The 12,366-nt window shown below is 35.6% G+C and overlaps 2 protein-coding genes across 2 annotated transcripts; both read left to right on the top strand.

The window, feature by feature from the left end:
* Positions 1-42: 42 nt before the first annotated feature.
* LOC18597922 (Peroxidase superfamily protein) lies at positions 43-2,900 on the top strand. The gene is made up of 5 exons (XM_007027224.3): positions 43-200; positions 1,240-1,388; positions 1,482-1,670; positions 1,789-1,954; positions 2,322-2,900. The coding sequence occupies exons 1-5, from the start codon at positions 113-115 to the stop codon at positions 2,726-2,728; spliced, it is 999 nt and encodes a 332-aa protein (XP_007027286.2). The 5' UTR covers positions 43-112; the 3' UTR covers positions 2,729-2,900.
* A 5,342-nt stretch (positions 2,901-8,242) lies between these two features.
* On the top strand, positions 8,243-11,024 carry LOC18597921 (Concanavalin A-like lectin protein kinase family protein). The gene has a single exon (XM_007027223.3). The coding sequence runs from the start codon at positions 8,458-8,460 to the stop codon at positions 10,600-10,602; it is 2,145 nt and encodes a 714-aa protein (XP_007027285.3). The 5' UTR covers positions 8,243-8,457; the 3' UTR covers positions 10,603-11,024.
* The last annotated feature ends 1,342 nt before the right edge of the window (positions 11,025-12,366 follow it).

The raw sequence follows: 12,366 nt of genomic DNA, 5'->3' as shown, positions 1-12,366 counted from the left end.
TGGCGTAGTGGAGAGGGCTTTCTTAATTTTGTTCTTGCTCTTACTATATAAGCCTTGGGACATTCTTTGAGTTTGATCACACCAACAGGGGAAGAAAAAAAGAAGAAGCTAAATGCTAGGAAAGATGGCTACAGACAGGCACCATTGTTGCTCAAGCTTTATCTTTCTGTTATTACCGTTACTCCTCCAGTTTCATTCAGGTACTTTGTTTCATTCATTTTTATGTTTTATTGCTATGTGTTTCATACCATCAAACTCGTACAATCCTATATTCTTGTGATCAAAAATATAGTCTAATAGCACTTGAGCATTTAATTCATTGATTGATTCATAATTTACATGTTTAAAGAGTAGAGTTCGAATTTTTTTCTCTTAATTCCAAAACAAAAAAAAAGTATAATCTAATAGCAGTAATTAAACGGACTCTAAACTTTAGTGACGTCATATATCCCACTATTAAGTCAGGGGAAGTTTAAACTTAAGTGATAAGTGAGGTGAGATTTGAGTTGAGATCTTTATTATTAAGTTAGAACTTCAATGTTCAAACGATAAGTATCAAGTGAAATATGAGTAAAGATCTTAATTATTAAGGTAGAGCTTGATTTTTTTTTTATCAAAGACAATTACTCTTGACACAAACCCAATATCTAACCTTCCAAAGTTCTTATTACAGGGATAAAACCCTTTAAATTACCTAGAAATGGTGGTTAACATAGATTGAAAATGTTTTGCATTACACCTTTAGATCAATAATTAACTCGGCAGGATCATATGATAACTCAATCATTTTGAATCTCTCTGTCTTGTTTTGCTTCTTGCAACTTGTAACAAATTAACTTCCTAGTATTTTCATTTTGAATATAAATATTGTCATCCTCATATAACAGACTTAAAACCAATGGCTCATTATGCATGAAACTGTTCACTTCTTTCTACCCTTCTTTTCATCAGGGAAAGAATTATTTATCAATCATGCATCAAAGATTTCGAAGATATTGTCCAAGTTTAGAAAGCAGGGAATCTTAAAAACAGGAGAAAATTCAGTTAGCTTTATAACCCACCAACCTAGCAAGTGCGCTTAATTTAGTCAAGTTGGAGCCCATAGATTCATGTGACGATGGTGTACTATGACCATAACCTATAGCAATATTTAATTCCATGTTGAATGAAAACTAATTCTAAGGTGACAAAAATGGAAGAATTACTAATGCAAACAGTTTTTCTTGATTTTTGATGCAGGCAAAAGCGATCTCCAATTGAACTACTATGCTGAAAGTTGCCCAAATGCTGAAGAGATCATCCAACAAGAAGTCATCAAGCTGTACGATAAACATGGAAATACAGCTGTTTCTTGGGTTAGGAATCTCTTCCATGACTGCATGGTGAAGGTATGTATACTAATTGCTACTATGTTATCAAGTATTACTAGTGGCGATTCATATCAGTCTTTGTTGAATAACGAAGCTGCTTTGTCGATGTAGTCATGCGATGCATCCCTGTTGTTGGAGACAGTGAATGGAATCCAGTCAGAACAACTATCCGATCGGAGTTTTGGGATGAGAAACTTCAAGTACGTTAAGACAATCAAACAAGCTCTTGAGAAAGAATGTCCAATGACAGTTTCCTGTGCTGACATCGTCTCTCTTTCTGCTAGAGATGGCATTGTCTTGGTGCGTATTCTCAAATCTGAATTTCTCCTTTCTCCCCAAAAATCAATTGTATAAAGTAGTACTAATTAATACAGGTAAAGTTACAAACGTTTAAGTTATGGCTTATAATATGTTACAGCTTGGAGGACCACGCATTGAAATGAAAACTGGCAGGAAAGATAGCAAGGAAAGTTACCTGACAGAGGTAGAGAATACCATCCCCAACCACAATGATACGATGGAATTGGTGCTCTCTCGCTTTCAATCCATTGGCATTGATACCGAAGGAACAGTCGCTCTATTGGGTACATGAAAGCATCTTCTCTGCCTTTTCACTTCAATTAACACGCATAAAAAAAAATCGGCTTTAATTTGCAACCACTTAACTGACTCAATACCCAACTTCATTAATTTCATTCTTAATTTACAACTTCATTAATTCAATATAAATTTTTCTAAGGAAAAGCACCTTTTAATATTAAATTATTATTTATAACAATACTTTTATATTAAAAGTAGTATTCGAGGGTTAACGTTGAGAGAAGATATTACTTAATATGAAAATTGTAAAGAGGGTTTTGAGAGCACTCAATCGTTAACAAAATCTTTTAATATATAATCTATTCACTGAAATTCAATTTAAGTTCATAAATTTGTCCAATTTTTTTATAGGAGCTCACTCGGTAGGCCGAGTTCACTGTGTAAATCTAGTGCACAGGCTCTACCCCACGGTTGATCCAACATTGGACCCTCACTACGCCGAGTACCTCAAAGGAAGGTGCCCAACACCGGACCCTAATCCGAAGGCGGTGTTATACGCAAGAAACGACCGTAAAACGCCGATGATTCTCGACAATATGTACTACAAGAACTTGCTGGAGCACAAGGGATTGCTCTTGGTAGATCAGCAGTTGACATCTGATCCAACTACGTCCCCTTTTGTGGAGAAAATGGCCGCTGATAACGGATATTTCCATGACCAATTCGCAAGAGCTGTGCTGTTGTTAGCCGAGAATAATCCACTTACAGGAGATCAAGGAGAGGTTAGAAAGGATTGCCGCTATGTGAACAGTGATTAACACTATGATGTTAAAATAAACAATGAAGTTTCCTTATTGCATGCTTAAAAAGAAAGGAAGAGTTTTCTTTTTCGTGCTTGCATCTTACGAGTTATATTATATATATGTGATGCAATAAAACTTTCTGATAATTGTAATTACATGGGCCTCGGCCGCCTCCTTTTCTTTGTTATGTCTTTGCTTTTTGGTGGCCTCGGCCTATATAGTTTCCATGCATACGGTCCAAAAGAAAGGCAAGTCCAGCCCAAGATAAATTGAGTATGCATTAGGTAGAGGAAAATATTTATTTTTAAATTTAAAATATATATTTTTTAATGATGTGAAATCTGTGATATTTTACTTTATTTTATTTTGCATTGACTTTGTACCCATAGAGGACTCAATTTTGTACTAACCCTTTTATCCGGAAAAGGACTCACTTTGGTCTAGACTTACCTTGATTTTAATATTTCTCGTAAAGATTCCAAATCAGTAAAAAGTTACGATCATTTTGATATAATTTATCACAAGTTTATATTTCTAACTCAACAACATACTTATAATGTGGAAAAAAAACTTCACTTATAAACTCAAAACTTATCTCATCTTGTATTGACGTAAAATCTGTGACATATAAACAATAATGACCTAATATCCAAATCCCAATCCCATAAACCATGTTTTAATTGAAAAAACACAAATATTAGCCAATTTGATATTCATAGTTCAGCACAATTTACAAAAATGTTGTTTGCGAAAACACCAAAAAAAGAAAACGTGTTGTAGATAATAGAATTATTGGATATATGTAAAAGTTATACTACTAAAATGAACCAATCTTCAGCGACCACCACATTATTGTACTATCCAAATTAGTATTTAAAAAAACATAACTCTTGTTCATAATTAGGATAAAGAAAACACTTAATAATTGTTAATTTTGAAACAATTTTAAGGAAACAAAATGATTTATTTTCTCAGTGACTGTTGATGATAATCTGACAACAATAATTTGTCGACTAAGAACAGAGCAAATTCAAGAGGTAAAATCCAAATGGTACCCCCGGTCCCCCATTAACTATTTTAAGGAAGAATTTTCTTCAGTGTATGTGTCTTTAGACTTACGTTTTCTTAAACAATTTTAGTAAATAAAAATATTGATTAAACATAGAAAAATCATTCATTGGGTAACAAGTAATAACTAATCATGGACTAAAAATGTTAATCCTAAAATGGAAGCCTTGATATTTGATCTGCAAGCTAAATGAAAAGTTCTCCATTCCCATGGCTCCACCTGGGCCGTCCGATGCGACGCAAGGACAAATCATCAATGATTGGATGTCTCTTGCTCGTGCATGCCCACCTAACGTAGGGCCCAGATCAAGTGGGCAGGAAATGTGGGCCCAACCACATGCAGTATAATACAGTTATGTTTCATTCTGTCGATTAAAAAATAAAAAATGGCATCGATTTTCTACAGTCCAGCGCAGCAATCAATGCAAAAGTGACCAGATCAAACTCGTAAGTTGAAAAACCCTCCATCTCACGCAAAATTTCCAAAAAAAAGCCGTGATGGGGGCTCTCGTTGATTCCAATGCGGTGACATGGAAGGATGACCTGGCAGATATATGCCTAGTGCGCATTTTAGGTAGCTTTCGTAATTTTCTTCATGATAATTATAATTGCTTATGTTAGGATAAGATGTATGTAATTTAGCAGAAATCATATATTCAAAATTAACCTAACTAGGAAGAATGGTAATTCCATACCACCTTAGGTCATTTTCTTTTAATTTTTTGTGAAAAAGGATGTTGATGGTTGATAAATTTCTCAAGTCTTCAATTTAGGATAAGATTCCTTTTTAGTAAAAAGGTATTTCAAGTTTAATATAAGATAAATTACCTCTTTTCGTCTCATATATAATTTTTAATCAGATTTTTTAGATTAATTTTTTTCTTAAGTTTGACTTAAATTATTTTAAAACTATGTTATCAAGGTAAATTTTAATAAATATGTATTTAAAAACTATTTTATTCAAAACTTCTAATGTTTAAAATTTTAATGAATGATCATTTTGAAATAAAATACAGTCAAAGTTTAAAAAAATGCTAGAAAAAGTTAAACAATACATTATATACGAAACAAAAAGAGTAATTTACAAAGATTATATATTTAAAATTAATCTTAACAACCATTCGAGTATTTAATTTAATGATATATATTTTTTTTATTTTTAAAAAATTTGATTTTAACCATCCTTTTCTTTCAAAATGAAAAAGATATCTTTAACAAAAAACAATAGTAATTCAAACTTCATATCACTTATTATCAAGGTGGAAATAGCATTTTTCCATTATGCTTAACTATTAGTGTTATCTCACTTGTGTGCTCTGTTCTTAAAAACTCTCGGGTTGTTGGTGTTTTGTAGTGTTCTTTTCACTGTGTTCTGCTCTTGATGACTTCCGAGATGGTGGAGATCTTTGTTGGTAGTGATAATTTTGTTTTACGTTTTATGTTTATTGTGTGAGTTGTTCCTAGACTTATAGGTTGTATGACTATTTAACCATGTCCACTTGTTGGTTTATTTGTGGGGTGTTTTATTATATAATGATACAAGTTAAGATGTAAATCTATTTTTTAGATGTGTTTATGTTGATAAAATTTTATTGAGTTTTTGTCTATATAATCTGTTTTGATCATATTTTTTTTAATGGAAATTTTGTATCAACTTCTATGATATTAAATAAAATAATCAAGTTTGATAAAAAAATAGTATTATCTAACTAGTGATCTTTGAATTATCTTTTCTTTAGATAAACAAAAAAGAAATAACATTAACCATTTAACCAAAATCATTTTTAGTAGGGCAATTTTGTAATTAAATGCAATACAATCACCATAGAGGCTTTAGGTTAGACCGAGTCTGGTCGGCAATGGCAAGGGGGTAAAAAGCATTTTTGTTTGACTAAAGTCACGTGCAGTTTGTTCTGTTGAACCGACCTGAAGCCTCGAACACCCTCTCACTTCCCTTATCTACAGTTGTCTAGCTTAGAGCTTGGGTGAAAGGATGGCCCACGCTCCTTTTAAAGTGCGTGTCGACACGAACCCAATTTATTTAAGTTATCTTTTTTTTCCTATATACGTGATCATTAATGGGAATAGCTTTAAAACCCAAAAGGGTTAAATGTGGGTCATTTTTAATTTTGGAAAGAAAATGTGGGTCATTGAGTGTTAGAAAAAGTGCAGCTAATCTTGTTTTCTCTACAAAAAAGGGTAATTAAAAGTCTCAATGGTAGGGCCATGGATTAAAAATTTTCTAGTTGCAAAAATGTACTACTACTGATTTATGTGGCAACAACTTGTACTAGCTAATTAAGTGAGAGTCCAAGGTTGAAGAATGCACCCAACCTTGGGTTACCTACTCTTTTTTTTTTAAAAAAATTGTTTTTCTTAATTAAATTGATAAGTAAATTTTTTAGTGTGATTTTTTTTGCTGAAGTTTATGTCAAAAATTGTATATAGAAAGGTAAATGTAACTTTTCAAAGCAAAAATATTTTCTCATAAATGTATATGCAAATTACACCCCCAAAATAAAAATAAAAAGGAAAATGCAAATGGACCAAGAAAGTAAGGAATCAGTGCTACTCCTTGGAATCAAGCAAATTTTCACTGATTATTTATATACATACAATTAAATTAAAATTTTCATGGAAAATGAGTGTATAAGGATCACCATAACCTTAGAAAATCCTTAGAATTAGGATGGAATTAAAACCAAGTTGAGTTGAAAATGTGATTTGTTAATGAGAGACTTGAAATTTACACAACATGAAAAATTCAAAAACTACAATTTGAATTATTTTTAAGAGCTCATCATTTTCTAAGTTTTAATGTTTTAATTAGTAAAGAGACATTCTCTTAAAGTCGAAAATCATCTTGAAGTTGCAACAAAGTTTAAAACATCGAGAGTGAATGATCAAAATACTACATTAGGAGTAAGAAAACACAAAAAAAAAAAAATTGACGGACGGAATTGTAACTAAAATGAACCGCAATATATGTAATGCTCCAATGAATAAGGTTTGAAATGTGAGATTTGCAAACAGTTCAAAGTCAATGTATTGAGTTTTAATTAATTGAGGGAACAAATACTCAAAGAGTTCTCACAAATTCATCAAATAACAAAGTGTCTATGGTAAACATATTTGAAACAAGGAAAATGCTCTCCAAGAACATGAAACAAGTAACTGTATAAGGTAACTAGGGAACTAAGATGAAAAATCAAGGGATTTAGATAATTGAATCTCGGTTTTTGAGTTGTTGAACTAAGTTGTGCTTGTGCATTCAACTAAATGGTGCCTTCTTCTATTTATTCACAATTTTCCCATCGATTAATCGCTTCTTTCGAGTAGTTTTCACTTTAATTTTAAGCACAAGCCAGTAACTGCTTCTTAATGTTTAGTAATATCCACACCAAGTTAGTAACTATTTCTATTAATTAGACATTTGTGAATCTATCAACTAAGAATACATCTATCGACAAAGTTAAAAAAGTGGTCTGTCACTCTTCGTTTTTTATTTTTTTTATTATTTTAAAGATAAAACTTGATATATATATATAATATGATTACTTTTAATCACTATCTCATGTAAAATTTTAAATGCACTCTTATCTATCAATCCAATCAAACCCTATTTTGGTAGAGTCTTCCTCCAAAGCAATGTACACCACTAGGCAAACTTTCTTTGGTTGAAAATATCTTCCTATCCAAACTCCTAATTCCCTAGGCGACCAAAATCCTTTATGGCCGATGAAGTTTTTGCCACATATCCAGCATGTATTGGTGCAGAGTCATTTCTAACTGCCTAGACTTCTCAAAAATCTGAATTGGGTATTAAAAGTTTTCCTCTGGCACGTGTCAGCTTCTAATTGGTTGGATAATAATATTGTTATTATTTTTGTTTTAACCTTTTATTTTAATTTCGAATCATTTAACAAAATGACCTTTTTATCATTTCAAATGATGAACTCTTAAAATCAAGCAATACAAGACTCAACTCCTTTTGATGATCCATTGTTTGGCAAAGTATTAAATACCAACAAAGAAGAACAACTCATTAATTGGGTCATTAGAATGCTAAAAACCACATTTAATATGTTACTAATTAGTTGCACTAATTTGCATTTAATTAAGCTAAGTAATGAACCAAGTAATCAATGTAGCCTGCGAACAGTGCAAACTCCTTGATAGCTGAATCAACAAGCCATCCTCCCCCATCTTCGTAGGCCGCAGCCAAAGTTTTGTATCAGAGCGTGGAACTCACGCCTTTTGACAGCCACGTGCAACTGAGTTCCTTGTAAAAGCAGCGAGAGTGTGAAAAGAAAAGCTTGCATCTTTTTAGAATTTTTTTTTCTTCTTTTAATCGCCGGGAAAGAAAATAACCGTTGCCAAAAGCCACGTGTCGCGTTACCGAGCCACCTGTCTTGTTTCACTCATCTCCCTTGGATGCTCTCACTGTCCCTTACACTGTTCCTTGTTTGTTTCCTTAACTTTGTTCTGTTTTTAAGCCAAGGAGATATACCCTCCCCCATCTTCCGTCCCTCTCCCTCTCTCAAAGCTCGTGAATTTTACAATAGCCCTTCTTCTTCTTCTTCTGACAAATCTCATCCCAAAAGTCCAAATAGATATCTTCCCTTTTCTTTTCTTTTGCTAATGGGGTTTCGACAATAACCAGAAACTGAACAATAATGTTGCCATTTTCTTACAAGGTCACATCCGTTTCTCTTGCTCTGTTCGTCTGTGTTTTCTTAAACTTCAACAAAACCATTGCAACGACCGAGTTCGATTTCGGTACGTTAACTCTCAGCAGCCTGAAACTCCTTGGAGATGCTCACTTAAACAATGGGAGCGTGAGACTCACTCGCGACCTCCAAGTACCCTACTCCGGCGCCGGCAGAGCATTATACTCGAAACCGGTGAGATTCAGGCAACCGGGAACTCACTATCCTTGTAGCTTCTCCACCTTCTTCTCCTTCTCCATCACCAACCTCAACCCTTCCTCCATCGGCGGCGGTTTAGCCTTTGTCATTTCCCCGGATGGTGATTTCGTCGGCGCCGGCGGCGGCTCTTTGGGACTCCTCGATGATCAGGGTAAGGCCTTGGGGTTCGTCGCGGTGGAATTCGACACTCTCATGGACGTAGAATTCCAGGACCTTAATGGAAACCACGTTGGTTTGGATCTCAACAGCGTGGTTTCTTCTCAAGTTGGTGACTTGGGAGCTTTAGATATTGATCTAAAGAGTGGCAATCTCGTTAATTCATGGATCGAATACGATGCTTCGATTGGAGTTTTTAACATCTCCGTTTCCTACTCAAATTTAAAGCCTAAAGAGCCTATGTTATCAATTGCTCTAAATCTTGATCAATACGTCAATGATTTCATGTACGTAGGATTTTCAGGCTCAACCCAAGGAAGTACGGAGGTTCATAGTATAGAATGGTGGAGTTTTAGCGCATCTTTTGAGTCAAATTCTGGTTCTGGGTCAGGGTCAACATCCTCTCCTCCGCCTCCAACGGCTAGTTTAATGAACCCAACGGCTAATTCTGTTAAATCACCGCCACCTTCATTGGCTCCTTCAGGTTCTGATTCGGTTTCCAGCACTCAACAGAAGAGTAGTAAGTCCTCTTCTTCTTGTCATAACCAGCTCTGTAAGCAAGGTCCAGGGGCGGTTGCAGGGGTGGTAACTGCGGGGGCTTTCTTTTTAGCCTTGTTTGCTGGGGCTCTTATATGGGTTTATTCTAAAAAGTTCAAGCATGTGAAGAAATCTGAGTCTTTTGCATCGGAGGTTATCAAAATGCCAAAAGAGTTTAGTTATAAAGAGCTGAAAGCAGCTACGAGATGCTTCAATGCTAATAGAATAATTGGTCACGGTGCATTTGGGACTGTGTACAAGGGTATTTTGCCGGATAATGGCGACATTGTGGCTGTGAAGAGATGTAGTCATAGTAGTCAAGGGAAGAATGAGTTTTTATCTGAGTTGTCAATAATTGGGACTCTTAGGCATCGAAATCTTGTAAGGTTGCAAGGATGGTGCCATGAGAAAGGAGAAATTTTATTAGTATATGATTTAATGCCTAATGGGAGTCTTGACAAAGCATTGTTTGAAGCCAGAACACCTTTGCCATGGCCTCATAGGCAGAAAATTTTGTTAGGAGTTGCCTCTGCTTTGGCCTATTTGCATCAAGAGTGTGATCACCAGGTTATTCATAGAGATGTTAAGACCAGCAATATAATGCTGGATGAAGGGTTCAATGCAAAGCTAGGAGATTTTGGTTTAGCAAGGCAAGTTGAGCACGATAAATCGCCAGATGCCACGGTGGCTGCAGGTACAATGGGATATTTGGCTCCTGAATATCTTCTAACAGGAAGAGCAACCGACAAAACCGATGCGTTTAGCTATGGAGCTGTGGTTCTGGAGGTGGCTAGCGGAAGAAGACCGATTGAGAGAGATGCTAATGCGGCAGCAAAAGTTGGTGTGAGTGGCAATTTGGTGGAATGGGTTTGGAGTTTGCACAGAGAAGGGAGATTGCTAACGGCAGCTGATGCCAGACTCGAAGACCAATTTGATGAGGCTGAGATGAGGAGGGTGCTTTTGGTTGGGTTAGCTTGTTCACACCCTGACCCACTGGCTAGACCCACAATGAGGAGCGTGGTCCAGATGCTGGTGGGTGAAGCTGAGGTCCCTATTGTCCCAAGAGCGAAGCCTTCAATGAGTTTCAGCACTTCTCATCTATTGTTGAGCTTGCAGGACAGTGTATCTGACTGCAATGGCATGATTACCCTTTCTAGTTCCTCCTCAGAAAATAGCTACATTGGTACTGATCTGGTGTAATAAAAAAAAGGCCAAAAAAATCAAAGGGGGGCTGTGGGGATTCCCCGATCTTTGTTTATTAACTCATATATATTATTCATTTGTTTATGTATGTATGACACAATAACATGTAATGTAAGCACAAAAAGTTCAGTGACTTTGGGGATATGCAAATTTTGTGTTATTAATCATATTAATGTCATCCATTGTGCCATCAGAGAAAAGGGAGGGGAGACTCACAGCTGTTGGGGACAAAGGAAAATGGTGGAAGTCACTTTCTTGCTCCAATATGGATGAGTATTTCCTTTGCGGAAGGTTGGCTAGTTGCTTTCACAAGCAATCCCCATTGTCAAAAGCGGACACAAGAGTTTGAGTAGAGGCTTGGTAAAGTATAGTGAGAACAGGTCCCGTCTTTATTATAGACTTTTATGAGGCTTCTTCAATGGCGGTTGGTCTGGGTCTTAGATCAAAGAAATCAAGGAAGGAATCATTATCATTATTATTATTATTATTATTATTATTATTCTTTTCCCTTCAATAAAATTTCAAAATATCATCAGGGTTTGGTTTTTCCCATTTCCATGCCCTCATGCACCTATTGCTACTATACAATTTTTTGTTTACAATTGAATTAACATCCTGCTGACATCCAACGCAGACAGATAAAAAGGAAAAGTTGATTCTCGTTAAATTTTATCTCAACTTTGGTAATAAGAAACATGATTAAGCAATTGCATGGGGTGGTTGTTGGAGAGAAAGGTATACAATAAAGTTTATCTAATCTTAGTTCTGATTACCTTTTCTTCAAGACTTTATGTAGACGCATGTCTCTTTTCTATCTTTTTCAAAGGCATAAACATGAAAATTGCTTCAGAAAGTAGGGATTAGGCTGGCTTTTCTCTTTCCTGATGGCGCACACACACCCCTCCTCCAAGGTTAACACCAAACAAACGGGGATGGCAACAGCAACAGCAATTGAAATCAAAACACGCGTTAAACATTTGTTTTTTTTTTTCATTTAATTTGCACAATTTTCACAAGAAGCAACTCTAATACAAAGATATCACAATCTCAAGATGCCTAAGGACAATTCCTTCAACTGTTTATCAAGCTTATTGACGTTGCAGATTGAGGCTCGGAGGCCTCTTCCTATGCCAGATTCAACGTGTGGCATAAAAGCCAGTGAAATTCTGCCCCCCAAAACTTATGCTCACTGTGGCCCAGAAACAGCGAGTCCTGTCAGTTGTACCAGAGATAAATGGCTGGTTTTTTCCTGTATCCCTGTCAATGATAGATTGGACTTTACCAAGTTCATGTCTCGTTTCCATTCTAATGGAGTTGCAAACAAAACTCCCCCTTTCACGACAACCCTGCATGTGCCTGCAATTTTACCTGTCCCGACCTCATATGCATACAAAGGTCATTTACCACGGGGAATTCCTTTTTTTTTTTTCCATGCTTTGTATTTTGCGTTGTTTTCATTCGGTGTCATGGATTTTTGCAGACGTGCATCACTCCTATTCAGACATAAAAACAGCCACCACCAAACCTCTGAGTGCCTGACCAGCTCTAAATTTTATGCATAGTGAAATATGACTTGACGCGGACATTTGGTACGACACGACCCTTTTAACAGGTTTTAACTCAGAATCTTGTCAGCTTCATCATCGATCCGAGCCCCTATAGGCCTCTACCCCTGAAAATTGCAGATTTTGAAATGAACCACGACACCTTCCCTCTATTTGTAGATGAATTGAATCTCATTTATACGTTCTTTTTCTTAAT

This window comes from Theobroma cacao, chromosome 5 (genome assembly GCF_053813885.1).
Source record: "Theobroma cacao isolate CCN51 chromosome 5, ASM5381388v1, whole genome shotgun sequence".
In the NCBI taxonomy this organism is placed as follows: domain Eukaryota; kingdom Viridiplantae; phylum Streptophyta; class Magnoliopsida; order Malvales; family Malvaceae; genus Theobroma; species Theobroma cacao.
This window is presented reverse-complemented; position numbering and strand designations above follow the sequence as displayed.

What these genes read in the sequence shown, in the direction of transcription:
- LOC18597922 (XM_007027224.3), top strand. Translation starts at nt 113, where the DNA reads ATGCTAGGAAAGATGGCTACAGACAGGCACCATTGTTGCTCAAGCTTT. An exon ending in ACTCCTCCAGTTTCATTCAG is followed by an intron (nt 201 to 1,239) that starts GTACTTTGTTTC and finishes TTTTTGATGCAG; the next exon opens with GCAAAAGCGATCTCCAATTG. An exon ending in TCCATGACTGCATGGTGAAG is followed by an intron (nt 1,389 to 1,481) that starts GTATGTATACTA and finishes TTGTCGATGTAG; the next exon opens with TCATGCGATGCATCCCTGTT.
- LOC18597921 (XM_007027223.3), top strand. Translation starts at nt 8,458, where the DNA reads ATGTTGCCATTTTCTTACAAGGTCACATCCGTTTCTCTTGCTCTGTTC.